General features: G+C 42.5%; 1 protein-coding gene across 5 annotated transcripts in view; it reads left to right on the top strand.

The window, feature by feature from the left end:
* Positions 1 to 21950, top strand: part of DRC8 (dynein regulatory complex subunit 8) — a 107389-nt gene that overhangs the window by 46185 nt on the left and 39254 nt on the right. For 2 of the 5 annotated variants that reach the window (XR_013968012.1, XM_080824352.1), the window contains exon 2: positions 7650 to 7734. Coding sequence is in view for 1 of the 5 variants with exons in the window: in XM_080824352.1 (XP_080680478.1) it covers positions 7650 to 7734 (85 nt within the window). In the remaining 4 variants the exon portion in view is untranslated. Of the gene's footprint in view, positions 1 to 7649; positions 7946 to 8371; positions 8654 to 20011; positions 20148 to 21950 lie in introns of those variants that run through there. The other 3 variants (XR_013968014.1, XR_013968015.1, XR_013968013.1) reach the window with 3 other exon arrangements.

The raw sequence follows: 21950 nt of genomic DNA, 5'->3' as shown, positions 1-21950 counted from the left end.
TTTTTGGTGCCCCTGTCATCCATTCACATCTTGCTAATGTCCAGTAGGTGAGGATTCCTGAGTTAGGGAAGTCCCAGATTTCAATTAAGGCATGAATTATTCCTGGCGGATCGTAACTGGAAAAAGGAGATTGCATGATCGAGTGCATTTGGGAAATGCTGTGTAAAGTGAAGAGGTATCTTTGCTGTAGGACATCCTAAGACTTCAATGCGAGAGCACACACTGCAAGTCTCCAAGAGGAGACTTACAATGTTCATAGTTGCCCAGAAATGTTAATCACTGGAGTCTTTTATCGAGAAGGCTCTTGAGGAGTGGGTGTGAGACAGAGCACACTGCAGAAAATGTAGAAAATACCGGAGAGGGTGGTGAAATTAGTGCCCGTTCTTAATATGCAAAGTTAGATGGAGAAGGAAGGACACTGCTTTCAGTTGCGATACATGTTTTGGGACACAAGTCAGCACCAGGTTTGCTGGTCAAAGACCGGTACTTGAATCTATTTAATAGTAATAATGTTTTTAAAAACCAAAAATTATCGTTACCACTTTATGCATTGAAGTGACTTTGGTAGTCAGTCAGTGCTATGAATCATGAAGAGGAAATAAAAAGTATAAATTTTGGAAGGAAGAGGGGTCCCTGGGTGGCTCAGTGGGTTGAACCTCTGCCTTCAGCTCAGGTCATGATCTCAGGGTTCTGAGATCGAGCCTCACATCGGGCCCTCTGCTCAGCGGGGAGCCTGCTTCTCCCTCTCTCTGTTCTCCTACCTCTCTGCCTACTTATGACCTCTCTCTCTCTCTCTGTCAAATAAATAAATAAAATCTTTAAAAAAAAAAAATTTTGGAAGGAAGAGACAAAATGTGTTATCAGGAAATGTAAATTGACTAAGAAGCAATTATTTTTTTTTAAAGGTTTTATTTATTTATTTGATGGAGAGAGAGAGAGATCACAAGTAGGCAGAGAGGCAGGCAGAGGGGGAGGGGGAAACAGGTTCCCTGTTGAGCAGAGAGCCGGATGCAGGGCTTGATCCCAGGACCCTGGGATCATAACCTGATCCGAAGGCAGAGGCTTAACCCACTGAGCCACCCAGGCGCCCAAGAGTAAAATGTATTTTTAAATTTTAGAAAAAAATATAATTGAGTTTTCACCAAGTCTCCAGAAAAAGGATGATTTTCTCCCTCCCCCTTGGTCCCTTCACAGTGTAAATTCCTTTCCTTTCCGTTTTCCTCTCCTTTCTTTTCCTTTCTTTCTAAATGTAATTGGAATGTTTTCTTCACACCCTTTGAACTGTCTTGCATACACACTGGGGTACAGGTATTTTTTATTTAGATGCAGATTAAAAGTTAGAATAATTCACCTCCAAAGAATTTTTGGATAGTATGAAAATCACTTGTATTTGACTTAGGGATGTGACGCCGGTACAATATAGAGCAAATTTTACACGAGAACTGTGTTCAGGTAGGCTGCCCGTGGCAGAGGTGGGGTGGGGAGCAGGTAGTGAGTGGGGGGGCTCTCTGTGGCACAGAGCTCATCGGGCGAAAACTAGAGAACCACACATCGCGCATGTTATAGGAAGAATTCACAACTCCGATCAGGAGTTGGACTGAACCTTCAGCGTTCCGCCTGAGCTTCTAACCCAGGAACAGATAGGGCGAGGTATGAGGGCAAGTGTGCACAGCTTCTGTGCCCTCTCTGGGTGGGCCTCTGTCCCAGGACCTCCACATGGAAGGTTCACGAAAGGTAAGTTTCAGAAAGTTGAAGGATAAGAAGAAAACTCCTTGAGGCACCTGGGTGGCTCAGTGGGTTAAAGCCTCTGCCTTCAGCTCAGGTCATGATCCCAGGGTCTTGGGCTCAAGCCCCACATCGGGCTCTCTGCTCAGCAGGGAGTCTGCTTCCTCCTCTCTCTGCCTGCCTCTCTGCCTACTTGTGATCTCTGTCTGTCAAATAAATAAATAAAATCTTAAAAAAAAAAAAGAAGAAAACTCCTTGATGTGACTACCTAAAAATAAGAGATAATATCCTTTTTAAATGATCTTAAAATTAAACAACGTCATGATAAGAAAAACCCTCCACAAAGTAGGTTTAGAGGGAACATACCTCCACATCATAAAGTCCATCTGTGCAAAACCACCGCTAATATCCTAAATGGGGGAAAACTGAGTGCTTTTCCTGTGTGGTCAGGAGCAAGACAGGTATGTCCACTCTCACCACTGTTGTTTGATACAGAACTGGAAGTCCTAGCCACAGCAATCAGATAGCAAAAAGAAAGAAAGGCGTCCAAATCAGAAAGGAAGAAGGGAAACATTCCCTATTTGCAGGTGACATGATACTTTACGTAGAAAACCCAAAGGACTCCACCCCAAAACTGCTAGAACTGATCAACAAATTCAGTAAAGTCGCCGGACACAAAATCGATGTGCAGAAATCTGTTGCCTTTCTATACACCAATAAGGAAGCAGCACAAAGAGAAATTAAGAAAACAATCCCATTTACAGTGCACCCAAACCAGTAAGATACCCAGGACTAACCAAAGAGGTGAAAAATCTGTACTCTGAAAACTACAAAACACTGACGAAAGAAATTGAAGGTGACACAAAGAAATGGAAAGACATTCTATACTCACGGATTGGAAGAACAAATATTGTGAAAGTGTCTGTACTGCCCGAAGCAATCTATACCTTTAAAGCAATCCCTATGAAAATACCAACAACATTTTTTCACGCAGCTAGAACAAACAGTCCTAAGCTTTGTATGGAACCACAGAAGACCCGGAATAGCCAAAACAATCTTGAAAAGGCAAAGCAAAGCTGGAGACATCACAATTCTGGACTAGGAGTCATACTACAAAGTTGTAGAGATGAAAACAGAATGGTACTGGCACAAACACAGACACATAGATCAATGGAACAGAACAGAAAACCCAGAAATGAACCCGCAACTGTAAGGTCAATTAGTCTTCAGCAAAGCATGAAAGAATATCCAATGGGAAAAGACAAATGGTGTTGGGAAAACTGGACAGCAGCATGCAAAGGAATGAAACTGGACCACTTTCTCATGAAAAAAAAAAAAAATTGAAATTGAAATGGATTAAAGACCTAAATGTGAGGCCTGAAAACCAGAAGAATCCCAGAGGAGGATACAGGCAGTAACCTCTTTGACATTGGTTGTAGCAACTTCTTTCTAGATATGTCTCCTGAGGCAAGGGAAACAAAAGCAAAAATAAACTATTGGGACTTCATCAAAATAAAAAGCTTCTGCCCAGAGAAAGAAACAGTCAAAGGAAATAAAAGGCAGCCTACGGAATGGGAGAAGATATTTGCAAATGGCAAATGATTTCACTCTTATGTGGAACTTAAGAAACAAAATAAACAAGCAAAGGGAAAATTAAAAAAAAAGAGAGCCAAACCAAGAAACACACTCTTAACTATAGGGAACAAACTGTTACCCGAGGGGAGGTGGGGTGGGGGATGGGGAAACAGGTGATGGGATTATGGAGGGCACCTGTCACGATGAGCACTGGGTGTTGTGTGACAATGTTGAATCACTATATTGTTATTCCTGAAGCTAATTTATCACACTGCATATTAACTAACTGGAATTTGAATAAACACTTAAAAAATAAATAAAATGACCCTAAATTTAGAAAGCAGACATTAGCTTTGTGTGCTGGCAGTGTTAAAACCAGTGAGATTTTCCCAAGACAATATTACAACTAGTTAGAACTTCCCCAATACCCTACACAAATTCAACTATATTCAACTCATTGTATTTCAGTGCGATAATAAGACAACATCACAAAGATGAATTGGGCAAGATTGTGCACTAAAGAATAATTATAACAATGGAAAATTGAAGACAACGGAAATGTCTGCAATTAGAGGGTTGGCTAAGTAAATTATGGTAAAACTCTATAATGGAATACCAAGCAGTCACTAAAAATGGTACTGTGATCGATATTCTTTTGAGAATGAAAAATGCTCCCAATTTACTGTTGAATGAAAATTAGATTAGGAGACAACAGTGAGAGTAGCTAACTCTGCATGGTAGGATTCAAAGTGGTTTTTACTTAATCTAAACTCTTCCTTACATATCCTTTTTTTTTTCCTCCAGTAATCATGTATAATATTGGTGATCAGCAAGGATATGAAACTGGTTTTATTTAAAAAAAAAAAAAGAAACGCAAACAACTGATTTGAAAAATTGTTTGCAGTAATTATGACACGGGGTTAAGTCGTTATTTAAAGAGCACATACATCAGGGCGCCTGGGTGGCTCAGTGGTTAAGCGCCTGCCTTTGGCTCAGGTCATGATCCCAGAGTCCTGGGATCAAGCTCCACACCCAGCTTCCTGCTCAGTGGGAAGCCTGATTCTCCCTCTCCCACTTCTCCTGCTTATAGTCTCTCTTTCTCTCAAATAAATCAACAAAATCTTAAAAAAAAAAAAAAATAAAGAGCACATACAAACTGCTAAGAAAAAAATGGAAGATCCTAGTAGGAGTGAGCAGAGAGCAAGAACAGGTAGCTTACCTCGTAGAAAGCAGAGATCACATACAAGCGTATGGATCATCATTCAGAGTCACTTGTAATCAAGGAAGTATAAAGTTAAATAATGAGATAACAGGCTTTCTTTTTCTTATTAAATTAGCAACAGTGGTTCAATGCCATTTTTTAAAAATTTATTTGACAAACTTTAAAAAAAAAATTTATTTGACAGAGATCACAAGTAGGCAGAGAGGCAGGCAGAGAGAGAGAGGGGGAAGCAGGCTCCCAGCTGAGCAGAGAGCCCAATGCGGGGCTCCATCTCAGGACTCTGGGATCATGACCTGAGCCGAAGGCAGAGGCTTAACGCACTGAGCCACCCAGGCGCCCCTGCCATATTTTTAATGATAAAAATTAATATCAATAAATTGTGGTATATCCCTTTGGTGCTGTTAAAAATTGAAGGTTATGTAGGTTATGTTGTAGCCTGGAAGAGGATAACATTTGAGTGAAGAGATGAAAAGTTAAGGTTTTTAAACTAATGAGGACTAGCAGTTATGTGGTGGTGGTGTGTTGGGGGGATAGAGTGTGGGAAAGAACAGGATCCCTCCAGTGAGAAAGATCTGGTTCAGTCTAGTTCTGCTGCTTGGCAACTCTGCTCTGAGCTTTATTCTTTTTTTTTTTTTTTCAAAGATTTTATTTTATTTATTTGACAGACAAAGGTCACAGGTAGGCAGAGAGGCAGGTAGAGAGAGAGGAGGAAGCAGGCTCCCCGCTGAGCAGAGAGCCCAATGCGGGGCTCCATACCAGGGCCCTGAGACCACGACCCGAGCGGAGGGCAGAGACCCAACCCACTGAGCCACCCAGGCGCCCCTGAGCTTTATTCTTTATTTGTTTTCTTTTGTTTGTGTTTTCTGAGAGAGAGAGAGAGGGAGCCTGAGTGAGGGTAGGGTCAGAGGGAGAGAGAATCCCAAAGAGGCTCCATGCACAGTGTGCAGAGCTTGAGGGAGGGCTCGATCCCATGACCCCAAGATCATGAGCCAAGCCGACATCAAGAGTCTGATGCTCAACCAACTGAGCCACCGAGGCACCCCAGACCTTTGTGAACTTTGACTGATACATACCTTTCTGGTTATAAATGTAGATACAGCATCTGGCACAGAATCTGGTACGTAATGTTTCATTCAGTAAGATTTCGTTGAGTGAATGAGTAGTAGCTCCTAAGTGATACATATAAAAGGTTGTGTATGAAGAAAGATTGGAGGAAAATATAGCCAAGTGATTAGTGGTTCTGTTAGGGTAATGGGAGTATGAATAAGCTTTTCCCGTTTTCTACAATTTGATGGTATTGTATTTATAATCAAAATGAGTATATGAACTTAATCTCTTCCTTTTTGGGTGTCCTATGTTACTATTTGAAAAATAAATTTTAAGACTTGATTGCATTATTTTTCCTTTTATTCCACTCAGCCAAACACCTTGGAGTCAACCTCAAGCGCTTTCTTTTCCTCTGCATCTAACATCAAACCTACCAGCAAGTCTTGTTGGCTCTGCCCTTTAGATTATATCCAGAATCCTATCATTTCTCACTGTCTCCGACTGCTTCCATCGTCGTCCCTGCCACCATTCGACTCTCCCTAGAACACCGCAGTGACTGGTCTCTCCTTCCACCCTTGTCCCTTTCTGGGATATTCTTAAGATTACAGCTGAGGTGACTATAAAAGCCAGGCCATGTCACGTCACCGCCTAGAACCCTCCAGTGGTTCATCCTCTCATTTAAAGTAAACGACAGAACCTTTAAAGCACTATACAGAGACCATGTAGAACCTGTCCTCTACCCCCAAATTCACACCTCTCTGACCTTATTTCCTACCATTCTGCCTCTGCCGCGCTCTTTGGCTAAAAACTCCTGCAGAGTTTCATAAAGCTGGCTCTTTCCCATGTGCAAAAATCACCTTCTTACTAAGGAGGTTTTCCAACACCAACCCCCCCACCCCTTTCTCAAGACCCCGCCCCCCAAGACTCTGTACCTTACCTGCTTTATTTTTTCCAGCACCATTTGACTGACAGTGTATTTTTACCAAATATGTATAAGCTTATATATCTCCCCCAATAAAAACAGCTCCATGGAGGTAGGCATTTTTGCCTATTTTGTTCCTTGCTATAATGTTAGCACTTAGAATAATGTCTAGCACCTAGTAGAGACTCAATAAATTTTTTTTTAATTTTTTATTATTTATTTGTTAGAGAGAGAGCGCGAGCGAGCACAGGCAGACAGAGTGGCAGGCAGAGGCAGAGGGAGAAGCAGGCTCCCTGCGGAGCAAGGAGCCCGATGTGGGACTCGATCCCAGGACGCTGGGATCATGACCTGAGCCGAAGGCAGCTGCTCAACCAACTGAGCCACCCAGGCGTCCCGAGACTCAATAAATATTTATTGACTAAATGACTTATTAGTTTCTTTCTTTCTTTCTTTTTTTTTTTTGAAGATTTTTATTTGACCAAGAGACACAGCAAGAGAGGAAACACAAGCAGGGGGAGTAGGAGAGGGAGAAGCAGGCTTCCCACTGAATGCAGAGCCTGATCCAGGGCTAGGGCCTAGGACCCTGGGATCATGAGCTGAGCCAAAGGCAGATGCTTAACAACTGAGCCACCCAGGCTCCTCTTTGTAGTCATTTCTCATAAGTAAATCTTAGTCTCAAAACTAGTTTGAAAGCCTTTTGAGAGACTGTCTCGTGTTGCTTTTGCCTGCCTCCTATCCCCAAGGTCAGCCCTCTGTAAGTGCACAGGCAGACACACCAGTGAGCCACAACCTACCCATAGAGCTGGATTCCTTCTGCCTCTTGGGCTGGGACTCTGTCCAGACTACTTGAGACAGAAGATAGGCTGTGTTGGAAAGCATTCTGTGTCTTGATCCACGTGGTGGCCCCAGGACTATGGACGTTGTGTACTCAAGAGCAGTGCGTCTCTGGTACTGTGTTGTGTGTATCTTGTGCCTCGGGAAACGAATGTTCGTCCGTGCCTCGCTATCCCTAGAGGAAGATGAGCTGCTGCATGTGGCTGAGATCAGGAAAGAGTCCTGCACGCTCTTCCTCATTGAGAATTTTTAGCTTAGTGGTTGAAATTTTTGTTTTTGCATTCAAAGGTAAGTAAACACTTTTTATTACTTTGTCTTTTGCAGAGCTATTCATAGCAGAATATCACAGAAAAATCAAGGAGGCTTTTGAAGTGTTTGACCACGAGGCGAATAATACAGTGGATGTGAGGTTTGGCAATGTTTTCTTTGTCCTAATTCTAAATTATTGATGCAACTCATGCGGTAGAAGAGGCCTCCTGTCTTTGTTTCAGTCCTTGGATTTATTATGCTATCTATCTATCCATCTTTGATTTGAGAGAGTGTGGGGGAGGGTTGTGAGGAGGGGAGGGGGAGAGGGAGAGAATCTTCAAGCAGACTCCCTGCTGAGTGCAGTGCCCAAAGTGGGGCTCGATCCCTCAACCCATGAGATCATGACCTGAGCCGAAACCGAGAGCTGGACTCTGAACCAATGGAGCCACCCAGGCACGCCACTTATTATGCTATTTAAATTTTTTATTTTCTGTGCTCTGTGAAAGGTCTTTACTAACTATTCTTCAGATCAATCTTGTTTCTTATTTTTTATAGTCTGGGAAAAGAATATCCACATTGCCCACTTCAACCGTAGGCTGTCAGTTCTGCGGGGGAGGTGAACTCCGCTGGATCATTAGTGCTAGAGACTTAGCTGGTGCTCAGTAAATAATTGTTGACTGAATGAACAGAATTTGCTTTTAAAATAAATAAGTATAGGGCACCTGGGTGGAGCAGTCTGTTGATTCTCGGACTCCTGGTTTCAATTCAGGTTGTGATCTCAGGGTTGTGAGATCGAGCCCCACACTGGGCTGGGCACTTAGAGATTCTCTCCTCCCTCTGCCCCTCCTGCTTGTGCGCTCGCGCTCTCTCTCTCTCAAATAAATAAACAAATCTTTAAAAAATAAAATAACTAAGTATGTATTATCAAGCCGTGAATTGGAAAGATTAATAATGCTTAAATGATGATGTGCTCCCCAAGTAAAATAACAAAAAAGAACCCAAGCCAAAGAACATATGAGAGAGAGAGAGCCATGAATACGGGTAGGTCAGGAGCAAAGGAGACGGAATGGTTTGAGACCAGAAAGAAAAAAAAAAAAGGCAGAGGGAGACTATCCGGGAGAACAAAGAAGTTGTAGGGTCCACGCCGCGCACGTCCCGGAGCAGCCATGAACCCATTCTTCCAGGAGAGCGAGCGCGATGGTCCCATCCGGTGGGCCCGCAGCCTCAGCACACAGCGGCCAGCCTGGCTGCGGGAAGGGACAGGGAAGGAACAGTCGGAGGCTCATGAGCAGGTGCCCTCACTTCCAGGACTAGGCAAGGCTCCAAGTGCTTCAACCCGAGCTACGCTGGAGGGGCAGCCTGCGATGTTATTTTATTTGCGACAGATTGTCACTACACACGTTGTTTCGTTTCTTACATCTGGAGGCACGAGGTATGACTGCAGGAGAGGAGACGGAGAGGCGCAGTCCAGTTCATACTTTGTACTAGCGCCTTATGAAGCTGAGTTTTGTACCTCGTCTGTGTTTATGGGCCTTACAGCAGGGGGTGAGGCTGAGAATTACATTCTAGAACCATCGCCATAGTCAGCCCTGTATGAGCCTTGGCTCAGCTGTTGCCACGGACATGTGCGGGTCACGTGCTGGGCTCCGGGTGCTCGGGCCACAGCGCAGGCTGCCTGAGTGACCCCGGAGTGGGAGCATCCTAGGAGGAGAATGACTGGGTCGGGCGGCGGTGGCGGTCATAGGGTTTGGGATGGGGTGGGGAGCCTGCGACATGCGTGACCGAATCCCCGGATGGCCTTTGCCGCAGACCCTCGCTGAAGCCGCAGGGTTCTCCTGGGGGCAGGGAGAGAGGGATTGTGCGAGAGGTCAGGGAAAGCCGGAGGGAGAGCCGGAGAGCTGTCATGAGAGAGGAGGGGAGCCGAGCCGAGAAGCCCGCGTGTACCCACAGCTTGCTGGCCGACAGGAGACCCGTCGCTGGGGGCAGGGAGCTCACGTCCATGACCTCATCTTCGTCTTTTTATTTGTGTGCTGAGAGTTGGCATCTCCAGTGTCTGGAAACATGGGAAAGGTTTGCTCAAGGTCCTATCAGGGTTTTAAAATTCTAGGTCTCTGCCCGCTCCCTCCTCGCCCCCCTTGACCCCTCACCCTTCGCCGGAGGCCCCCCTGGACCTGTCTCTGGCCTTTGGGCCTCCTGACAGAAGCAGTGAAAAGAAAGCCTCCCAACTCTCTTAGAGCACTGATGCCAGGTCTTTTTTGGGTAAAAGGGCTAATTTAGGAAAAACAGACATGCTTATGGGATGCATCCTTCTCCCATTCAAAATTTTAAAATTTTACTGCAGCCCCAAGGGAAAGTATGTATTTTTACAATGTAAAGTCTACTTCATTATGTAAAGAAGGTTACAAAGAAAATTGGCATTATTTTTCTCACTCAACTATTAATGCGATGCATATTCGAATAGTAGCAAGAGGGATGGATGTAGCTTCCTAATCTTTATTCCTTCTGTTAATTTGCATAGTGCTCTGAAGTTCATCACGAGTGTTCTCATGCAGCTGGCGTCATTACCACGCGCCCTGTATGGGACAGAGAAGCCAAGTGACTTGCCCAAGAGGGCACAAGGGCTGAGCAGCAGAGGCGATGCTCAGAATAGTTCCCTCTGTTTGGGCAGCTGCCTGGTGGCCCCAGACGAGACCCTGGGAACGCAGGGATGAATGAGATCCAGTCCTGCCTTCCCTGCTGGCCACTCTTTATTGTAAAAACAGTTAATCCAGCTAGAATTTATTTTGGCACTTGATTAAAAGTGAAAGTCTAAACAGACTTTTTTCCTCTCCAAATTGCTAAAGTTTATTTTATTTACATCATGAATTGTTACACCTACTTTATAATATGCTGCATTTTCTATAACTGAATCTAACTTGAGCTGTGTATTCTAGTCTATGGCTTTACCTTTCAGTCTTCTATTAGATTAGTCCAATCCTAATTGTTTTTTTTTTTTAAAGATTTTATTTATTTGACAGACAGAGATCACAAGTAGGCAGAGAGGCAGGCAGAGAGAGAGGGGGAAGCAGGCTCCCCTCTGAGCAGAGAGCCCAATGCGGAGCTCGATTCCAGGACCCTGAGGTCATGACCTGAGCCGAAGGCAGAGGCTTTAACCCACTGAGCCACCCAGGCACCCCAATCGTAGTTGTTATAAATTTAAAATGTGCTTTAATATCTGATAGAACTGGGCTCTTTATTACTTTTCTTTTTAAATATTTTTAATTAATTGAGAAAAAACCAAGACATGGAAATAACCCAGTTGTTCATCGACGGATGAATGGATTAAGAAGTTGTGATATACAGATATAGATACATGTATCTCTATCACATAATGGAATATTATTCAGCCGTAAAAATGAGGAAATCCTGCTGTTCGTGACAGTATGGTTCAGTCCTGAGGGATATGCTACGTGAAATAAATCAGAGAAAGACAAACACCTGTGATTTCGCGTATATGTGGAATCTAAACACAAACAATGAGAAAAACGAACTCGGAAGAAGAGATCAAACTTGCGGTTACTCAGGTGGGGAGGGTGGGGAGGAGGACTTGGAGGAGGAATGGGAGGAGCCTGGTTGAAAGGTGCGAACGTTCAGTTACAGCCCAAGAACTAGCGATGTGCTGTGAAACAGGGAGACTATAGCTGATGGTGCTGTATGGGCTCCAGGAAAGCTGGGAGGAAAGTAAATCCTAAGAGTTCTCAGCACGAGGAGACCTTTTCTTTCGTGTGTGTGTGTGTGTGTGTGTGTGTGTGTGTAAGAAGATATGTCGCTTGAACCTCTTGTGGTCATCATGTCCCAACATCGATAAATCAGACCGTCCTGCTGTATGCCTTCAATGTACACCGCCATTGATACACGTCAATTTTTTCTTAAGAAAACTGGGGGGAGAAAAAGAATCGAAGGCAGAGTTCTATGTAAAGAGTGGTGTCGAGAAGCGTTGGATGGAGTGAGAGTCCAGAGACAGAGATAATGGCTTGGTTTGGGCAGGAGAGAGCTGTCCCTGGAGAAGCTTCTAGCACATTTGGCTGTGTCTCCCCTACCCTGTAGGTATGGCGCCATTTTCCTTGTAGGACAGACCCGGGCCCCCTTACAGATGAGTTTTGTGGCTCTTACTCTCCCTTCTCCCTACCTCTGCTTTGCACAAATTGAAAGATCGAACTCGAAACTGTACCACTATGTAAAACCTCACAAAGTGGGTCCCTGCGGCTGTCTTCCTGGCTCTGAGGGGCAACCCTGTGGTCCAGAATCAGACCACCTGGGCTCCACTCCTGGTTCTCTGAGTAACTTACTTTTCTCCTTCACCTCATAGGAAGGACCCTGTCAGGGGTCTGGGAAGTCAAAACTATTTTTATAATAAATCTAAGTCAGTATTTGCTATTTTCATTCTCATTTTTTCACAAGTATGTATTGGAGTATTTGAAAAGCTACATGATGTGTGATATCCCAACAGATTGGATGCCGAAACCGATAGGAGATTCCAGCTGTCTTCTGTTAAGCCAGACATTACAGAGATTTGCAAACATGTAAAATGGTGCCGTTCCTCTAATTAAATTTGTTCTTGTGGAAAATACAGTTATTTTTCATAAAATTATGTTATTAACATACACTTGTAATGAATTTATTTATTGTTATTTCTAAATGAAATTTTTAAATATTTAAAAAAATTTCCAAGTGAATATTTTAAAAATTGTTTGAGTTCTAATATGGCAAATACAGATAAAACAACCCACAGAAGGAAAGGCTTTCTGAGGATCTCTATTATTTTTAAGACTGCAAAAGAAGTTCCGAAACCTCAAAATATGAGAACCAGTGTTGTCAGTGGACATTTTTAAAGCTCTTAGAACAATCTCAGCTCAGAAAAAACTAGCTTGGGATTTAAAACTTAGAACAAATTAGGTATTATTAGTAGTAGTACACTTTATATTCTTGAAATAAACAATTTAGAGTTGTTTTTCCTGTATTTTCTCTGGATTAGTAATTATACATAACAAGCCTCTCATAAGAATTTTTTACATAGGGGCACCTGGATGGCTCAGTGGGTTAAAGCCTCTGCCTTCAGCTCAGGTCATGATCCCGGGGTCCTGGGATCGAGCCCCGCATCGGGCTCTCTGCTCAGCAGGGAGCCTGCTTCCCCCTCTCTCTCTGCCTGCCTCTCTGCCTACTTGTGATCTTTGTCTGTCAAATTAATAAATAAAATCTTTAAAAAAAAAGAATTTTTTACATATTTCTGTGCATTCTGTTTTGATCTTTTAATTTTTGAAGCAGTTCATTTTCCTTGTTGAATAGTGTTTGCAAGTTGGCACCTTGAAAAACATCGAGGCAGGTTTTTAAAAAATAACACTAACTGGGGGCATTTTAATGTTGCCTCATATAAAACCTAGAACATAATACATTTTGACTTACGTACATTTTCCTGCTCTGTGTTGAGATTTCAATCCATAAGCCTGATTGAAAGTGAAGTTTTTGAATAGATAATATATAGACCCAGGATAAGATCCTTAAGGTACAGAAAGTAGTGTTGGATACATCTTTTTACCTCTAACTCATGGCTATCCAGTTCCTCTGTTTTCTTTTTAAGATTTTAGTTGTTCGTTTATTTATTTATTTGAGAGAGAGAACATGTGTACAAGTGGGGGAAAGGCGTGAGGGGAAGAGAGAGGAACAAACACATTCCGTGCTGAACGTGGAACCTGATGTGGGCTCCCTCTCAGGGCCCTGAGATCATGACCTGAGCCGAAACCAAGAACCAGACGCTGAACTGACTGAGCCACACAGGCGGCTATCGTCTTTTTAAAGGCAAGAGTTGTTACAGGGTTTTTCTAGAGAAAGTCCATGCAAATACGTGTGTGTGTGTGTGTGTTTTATTGTGATAAGTATATACAACATAAAATTTAACATTTTAACCATTTTTAAGTGTATAGTTTAGTGATGTTAAGTATATTGACTTTACTACCATCCATCTCCATATTTTTGCTGAAGTTGCTATATTGACAGGGTGTTCTCTTCATTTTATGAGTGTGCCTGTTTCCCTACGATCTCAAACAAAGTTAATTATCAACCTCTAGGATTTTTGCTAATGTGTTATGTGAAAAATAGAAACTCAGTGTTAATTTTCATTTCTCTAATTATGGACATCTTTCTGTATGTCTAAAAGTGATTTGTATTTCCTTTTGTTTGAACTGACGGTTCATGGCCTTTCCCATTTTTTTATTGAATTGTTTACCTTTTTATATATTAAAGATCTTAGCCATAGCGCGTGAAATGTATGCCATCTGTCTTTTGACTATTTTTACTTTCTGGTGTTCAGAAACTTTAAAAAAATGGTTAAATTACACACCATTTGAGTATGAATTTGGAAACAAACAAAAGTCATCAGAGTGGTTTTAATAGAATAAATTTAAGTTAACCTGAATAAAACTAGTATGGTAAAAAAGAAAAAAAACACAGCATTCCACAAAGAATGTCTCTAAAGTAAAGAAGTGAATTAATTTTTCCATGTAGCTGATGAATTTAATTTGAATGCCACTCAAATCTGAATCACAAACCAATCTAGTTTTTTGTAATGTATGTTCTTTCATCTTTGACTCTTAACGATAAAAGTATAGTAGAAGTTGGTAGAGCCAGTTGCTGGCTCTATGACTGATTTTTTTTTTTTACCTTATTACAATATTATTGACTAATTCCCTATGCTGTTCTTTTCATTTGTTATTTATTTTATAGCTGGAAGTTGTACCTCTTAATCTTCTTTACCTATTTCATCGACCCTCCCTCCTCCTTTCTGGCAGCCACCAGTCTGTTCCCTGTATTTAAGGGTCTGTCTGGTTTTTGTGTGTTTGTTCATTTCCTTTGCTTTTTAGATTCCATATATAAGTGAAATCATATGGTATTTGTCTTTCTCTGTCTGACTCATCTCACTTAGCATAATACCCTTGGGTCTATATCCATGTTGTCGCAAATGGAGAGATTTCATTCTTTTTTACGGCAAAAAAATGTTCCGGTGTGTGTGTGTGTGTGTGTGTGTGTGTATCACATCTTCTCTATCCATTCATTTGTGTTCATCTATCGATGGACACTTGCGTTGCTTCCATATTTTGGCTGTTGTAAAAAATGCTGCAGTAAATATGGGGGTGTATCTATCTTTTTGAATTAGTGTTTTGTTGTCTTTGGATAAATACCCAGTAGCAAAACTGCTGGAACATATGGTATTTCTATTTTTAATTTTTTTGAGGGCCTCCATTACTGTTGTCTACGGGGGTTGTACCAATTTATATTCCTACCAACACTGCATGAGGGTTCCCTTTTCTCTTCTTTTTTGCCCACACTTGTTATTTTTTGTCTTTTTGGGATTAGCCATTCTGATTGGTGTGAGGTGGTATTTCATTGTGGTTTTGATTTGCATTTCCCTGGGCACCTCTTCATGTGGATGTTGGCCATCTGGATGTCTTCCAGGGGAAAAAATGTCTGGTCAGGCCCTCTGCCCATTTTAGTCAGATTATCTGGGTTTCTTGTTTGTTTGTTTTATGTGTATGTGTTCCATTGTATAAACACTCTATATATTTTGGATATTAACCCCTTACTGGCTCTATCTTCTGTCATTCGGTAGATTGCCTTTCTGTTTTTGCTGATGGTTTCCTTTACTGTGAAAAAGCTTTTTGTTTTGGTGTAGTTCCAATAGTTTATTTTTGCTTTTGTTTCCCTCGCCAGAGGAGACAGATCTACAAAAATGTTGCTAAGGGCAATGTCCAAGAGGTTACTGCCTCTGTTCTCTTCCAGAAAGAAAGGTTTAATGGTTTCAGATCTTACATTTAGGTCTAATCCATTTTGAGGGCGGTTTTCTTGAGTCGGTGTAAGAAAGCGGTCCAGTTTCATCTTTTTTTGCATGGAGCTGTCCAGTTTTCCCAGTGCAATTTATTGAAAAGACCGTCTTTTCTCCATTGCATAGTCTTGCATCTCTATCCTGTTCTACTGAGGCATGTGTTTGTTTTGTGCCAGTACCATACTGTTTTGATTACTATGATTGGATTTTTATGTACCACCCTCTTTTTATTCATTTTCCTTATACCTGCCTCACTTAAACCACAGGAGTGTCAGGAGTAGCAAATGAAAAAGCATGAAAGCATTTTGAAAAGTATAGGAGGTCAGATCAAGTTATATATATATATATATATATATATATATTTTTTTTTTTTTTTTAAAGCCTTTTGCCAAACAGTCAGCTGCCGTGGACTAGCTCGATCCATTAACTGTTTTTATTCACATTCAGGTTATATATGTTTTTAACACTCCTTTCTCATCAACTCCGGAACGGATTGATCCTCAAAATGTGGTGAACCAAGATGATGTACGTCCAATCCTGGAATAAAAATGCTGGTCATCCCCTTTCCCCCAGCTACACCCATTTGTGCCCTTGCTATGTTTCAGTGCCTTTGCAGAGGGACGTGATTGGTATTCTAGACTATTCTATGTTTACTTTACTCTTGCCTCCACTATAGGAGATTTTTCCCAATCTAGGTGTTTTCTTCGTCTTTAGGCAAACTTTTTGCAGCCCAGCGGCCCCCGGTGTCCTGCTAATGCGGTGAGTCTCTTTTCCAGGACTTCCACCTCAGCTCAGCGTGAGTCTCTGGGGCGCACAACACCCACTGCTCATCTTTTACGCCGATAAGGGGACTTGAGTTTCTTAAGCAGTTGGCAGGGACTCGGAGTGTATTAGGTCTTGTCTAAAATTCAGTAAGAAGTAGGTAATAAGAACCTCTTTGTGATGGATTAGGAGTCACTCTTCCAAAGAAGACTGGAGATACCATAAATGTGATTTCTACCTCTTCGGATTTAATGCTATGTTTGAAGATAAGTTATTAACAACCCTTCACAATGCGTTTAATCAGGTAGTAAAAAACAATTACTACCTGAGAAAGCTTGAGACTCAAAAGAGCTTTGAAAAACTGTGCAGGTCAATAGATCTGTATCTGTGCAATGGAAAAACAGTGTTAAAGAGGAATGGGATTGTTGGACCCATAGACCACTTCGTAGGGAATGAATCATAAAAACCGAGGTCCGTTTATACATAGTTCACACATATGAGCGAAATGACTGATGAATTAGACTAGAGGATAACTTGGATAAATTTCAAGAGCAACGTTGAGTTAAAAATAATTACAGGGGGCGCCTGGGTGGCTCAGTGGTTTAAGCCACTGCCTTTGGCTCAGGTCATGATCTCAGGGTCCTGGGATTGAGTCCCGCATCGGGCTCTCTGCTCAGCAGGGAGCCTGCTTCCCTCTCATTCTCTCTGCCTGCCTCTCTGCCTACTTGTGATCTCTCTCTGTCAAATAAATAAATAAAATCTTTAAAAAAAAATAATTACAGAAGGAAGCATATGTTCTGATATAATATATATAAATTTTAAACCTACAAAATAATGGTGTCTTTTGTTTATGAATACAGTGACATGCATGGAAATGATAAATATTATCCCCAGAATAGTGGTGTCATCTGAAGACAGAGGGGGAAGGGATGGAGAGTGGGAAGTGGGACTTTAGCTGTTTTCTGCCATGTTTTATTGTTCAGGAAAAAATCTGGAACAAATGTGGCAAAAGGTTAACATCAGTTAAATCTCAATATTGGATATATGGCCGTTATATTTTTTCTGTACTTTTTCTGTAATATTTCACAACTATTTGTAAAAATAAATATTTTTTCTCAAGAGTGGTTTATACATTGTCTTTCCACCATCTCACTTTCCAGTTGCTTTGTAAAAAATAGGTTTGCTTAAGGGGTTCTGGGTGGCTCAGTTGCTTGAGGGTGTAGACCGACTCTTGATTTTGGCTCAGATCTTGTTCTCAGGGTCTAGGGATCAAGCACTGAGTTTGTGTGTGTGTGTGTTTGGTGGGGGGAGTGTCCCTGCTCACCCGGGTGTCTGCTTGTCTCTCTCTCCCTCTGCCCCTCCCCTAGCCCGCCAGTGCATGCGGTCTCTCTCTCTCTCTCTCTCTAAAATAAATAAATCTTTAAAAAATTGGTTTGCTTACAACAACCCTTTTGATGAACTGTAATTATAACTGTGATTAAATAATCTCTTAAAGTTTAAAAAAATCATCCCAAATCCTACCTCCTGAAAGGACAGTTGTTCATGTTAGACAAGTGTAGCTCTAGATGTTTTTCTTTTTTTTTTTCCTAAAGATTTTATTTATTTATTTGACAGAGAGAGAGATCACAAGTAGGTGGAGAGGCAGGCAGAGAGAGAGAGAGGAGGAAGCCGGCTCCCCGCTGAGCAGAGAGCCTGATGTGGGGCTCGATCCCAGGACCCTGGGATCATGACCTGAGCTGAAGACAGAGGCTTTAACCCACTGAGCCACCCAGGCACCCCCTAGATGTTTTTCTTACCCATGTGTAATAAGGTACATGGCTAGAAGGGTGGGGAGTTGATACAAAAGGAAGAAGGAGGAATGGGAAGACAGGAAAAAAGGAAACATGTGGAAGAAAAAAATCTAGAATATAATCTCCCTGAGGGAGGACCTTCTGTCTGTTTTGCTCTCTGCTGTATTTTAGCAACTAGGACAGTGTTTGCTGCATAGTAGGTCCACAGTATACATACATTTATTAAATGCATGAAGGAGAAGACTATCCTGTAGAAATAAGATCACAATACCCATTCTTTAAAAAAATAAAAAGTATTAGTTTAATTTTACTTGAATTAACAAAAGAAAAAAATAAATTTAAATTGAAGAAATTGTGGAATCTCAAAGGTTTCCTGGTCATGAGCAACATTACTTTAAATTCAGAGAAGATAATGAGGAAAACATTAAGAGTTTATAAAATGAAAAATTTTGTAATTGGATAAGGTGAAAAATACAATTTTGGGGGGTGTCTGGGTGGCTCAGTTGTTTGAGTGGCTGGCTCTTAATTTTTGGCTCAGGTTATGATACCAGGGTCCTGGGATTGAGCCCCACCTGGAGCTCTGCACTCAGCAAGAAGTCTGCTTCGGGATTCTCTCTCTCCCCCGCCCCCCTTCCCTGCTTGCTCGTTCTCTCTCTCAAAATAAGTAAATCTTTTAAAAAACACATTTTTTTACATAGATAATGTATTTACATGGTTAAAAATTCAAAGAGAACAGAGTACAGAGAAAAGTCTAACTCCCTTCCACAAGCCACTCAGGACCCCTCCAAAGTACTCGTTACTCAAGTACTAATTCCTAGGGATCACTCCAGAAATATTCTGTGTATACATACACATTATTTTCTTACCCCACCCTTACATTTTTCCTCAAATGGTTGCATGCTTTCGTTGCATGGTACTCTTCCCTTGGGATGGGATCAAGCCCGTGCTGAAGTTCATTTTAATGACGTCTCATTAGCGTTCCCGAGTCCAGAATAGATGTAGCTTTCCAGTTTATTCTTTTTTCCTCCCAGTTTATTCTTGGTCTATGTACATAAATGCACTAAGTTTTAGTGTATTGGAGGGCATCAGAAAGCCCCATAAACCATACCCCAGACTTTATAAACGGGAGCCGAATAGGATACACGTGACAGACAAATAACTCTTGGAGTCCGACTACCCTGTTGGGACACTTAACTTGCTGTGTGATAAAGAGGATGTTTTCTGTATTTAATAGCTTTGGAGGCCGACTCACTTGACTCTGGATTATAGCTATCTGTCTGTTGTGTTTACCGTATTGTCTGGATGAGTGGCGAATTTTGGTGTATGGCCGTGAACATCGGGAGCCAGAGGCTGGGGACTGGTGGTCTCAGAGTGTACTTCCTGGGGCCTCTGGGTGTGTACCCTCCGTGACTTCCAGGTTCATATTCCTGCAGCCTCGACCTGGTCTCCTTAACATAGGAAATACAATATAATGAAAATAAAATAAAATAATGACAGAGCAGTGGGCTAATGATACAGTGTCATAGGCTGTCTGGTGTAGGCCCATGGAGAGAGATCATGTTTGATTAAGTTTCCATCTCCGCTTAAAACAGCTGTGCCCAGGGAAGCAGGTCAAACGGTACAAAGCAGCACAACCTGTATGTTAGGGAACTCTCACAAGGATTGCTCTCTATCTGGTACAGTTACTCCCAAATTCTGATGAGGGTGTATTAGGCCATTTCAACCCAAATCTTGGCCAGTATTGCTACTAATTCTCCTCGTCCCTGGCAGTGCTAGTGATTCACACCACGGTGGTTGACTGTGGTAGAGATTGGGTAGTCTAATTTTATTACTCTTCCTGAGTGTATAACTAAGCTCAAATTCACGCACTCCCTTGAAGATAGAGGGAGGCTGGGAAGTGGGGTTTAGCTAGAGTTCTGGCTGGTGGAATGTAGGTGGCAGTGATGCATGTCACTTTTAGACCTGATGCTTAAAAACCTATCACGTATAGTCCTCCGTGTTTTCTCCCCTTCCGGCTGGACGCATACAAGCCGAGTGACGCTGGAAGCCGTGTGTTGAAATTGATGGAACCACAGGATGAAAGGAGCTGGCCCCCGAATGAGTCTTTGGAGCAAAGCCATTCTTCGATCAGGAAGACTCATTTTGGATTTAAAAGAAGCCACTTCCGTAAGTGTAGTAAGCCACTGGATGCTGGCGTTTGTTGTAGTGGTGTTCGTTATCCTTGCAGAGCGGCATTATTGAATTTTCTCCTCTGGAACCCAAGGAAGGATTTGGGGACCCTAGATATCTAACAGGCTATGTCCTAGGTTGTGGCTGGTTGAAGAGGGCTGATGGGGACTAGGGGAGCAGCCATCATTGTTTGCTACTCCTGTCAAGCATGATGTAAAAAATGTCTCCCTTTATGACTTACCCTACAAACCGCAAGCTATGGAGAGCAGATACATTTGTGGTTGCATAAAAAAGCCTGGGAGTTGTTTGAAATTGCCCCAGACCTCCGTGGGGGGCAGTGAGGAGGGCAGTAGGGGTTAGTAACCAGTGGTTCCGTGTCGTACCCAGTGCAAGGGACTCCATCCCGACCACAGTTCATTGTGGCCATGGAATCCAGGGTCCTACAAGTTGTACACAGAGGGAGTGGTAGAAATGTCATCCATTTCATCTATAGATATGGCCAGATGTCTAAATCTGGTCTTTCCCTGGGGGAGGTGAGAAAGACGGGACTGTTCTGGATGCTATTCGAGTGGTTGTGAAAGAGAGATTCGATTATGGGAGCAGGGTCCCAAGGAGCATAGGAATTCATTAGTTGGGTCTTTGAGGGACTCCAAAACCAGTGTTTGGAAGTGTCACTGCATAATGCTGTGATGAAACTGGGCCAGAAGCCAGGCTGCTCGTGCCATAATTCAAGTCGGCTTCTGGTTAATTTAAAGGCTTGGTAGCTACACCAGCTCCTAACCCGAAGTCACCTTCTGTTTCATTTTCTGAATTACTGAGACGTGACACTCAAATGTCTGGTGGTGGTGGTGGTTGTTGTTGCTGTTTCTTCCCTGAAAACTCCCGGTGCATTTTGTAATGGTTTCCAACCTTTTCACTGAGAGCTCATTTTGGCCATCTTACCTTTGCTCACCCAACTCTGGAAGTATTCTTGTTTTTTGCTAAGAGCTTCTTTCCCTTGTGTCTCCTGAGTTACAAGTGTATTGAAGACAAAATGTATTGAATGTTTGGGTTCGTTGTTGTGCACAACATGGTCTTTTTCTATATTCAATGCCAATGATATTAGCAGAGGCTATGTTACTCATTTGCATTGTTATTGGAAATGAATGTGTAAAGGTGCGTGGGGCTGTGCAGGGAATGGTCTTGTTTGTGCCCTGCGAAGCCCGGATGCTGTTACCTACGTAGACAGCGGAAATCCTCAACGCAGAGAAGTAACTAACAGATTTGGGCTTTTAGAAAGAAAATGTAACTCTGGGAGGGTAGGTAGGTTGACACGTAGACCAGAGCAGTGGTTTCCAGTTCTGAGGGCACACTGGAATCACCCGGGACCGTCTAAAAAAAAAGCCCCCCACCGAGAGACATGAGCAAAGACTTGAACAGGGACTTCAGCAAGCTCCAGTGACATGAAATCTTTCAGTAGCTGCTACAGACAAGGATATGGGGCAAGAGGGATTCCCATGCTCTGCTCAAAGGAATCTTAATTAGAGGTTGGGGGGGAAAATGGCTAACTGTGTGTGTGTGTGTGTGTGTGTGTGTGTGTCTGTGTCTATGGTGGCCTTACAGAGCTGCCCCATCACCCAGAGGGCCCAAGACTGCACACGGGAGAGCAGAGAACTGCAGCTCTCCAAGCCCTGAGAGCTCTCCGTCCTAAGGAGACCCAGCGGCTATCCTGAATCCATGGCCTAATGCAAACCGGAAACAGGAAGTCTGCGCAGGGGCAGGCCTGGACAGTATGAGTGCCTAGCCATGCATTCACGAGTG

This window comes from Martes martes, assembly GCF_963455335.1.
Source record: "Martes martes genome assembly, chromosome: 15".
Lineage (NCBI taxonomy): Eukaryota > Metazoa > Chordata > Mammalia > Carnivora > Mustelidae > Martes > Martes martes.
Note: the sequence above shows the minus strand (reverse complement) of the source record. Positions and strands in the feature narration are given on the sequence as shown.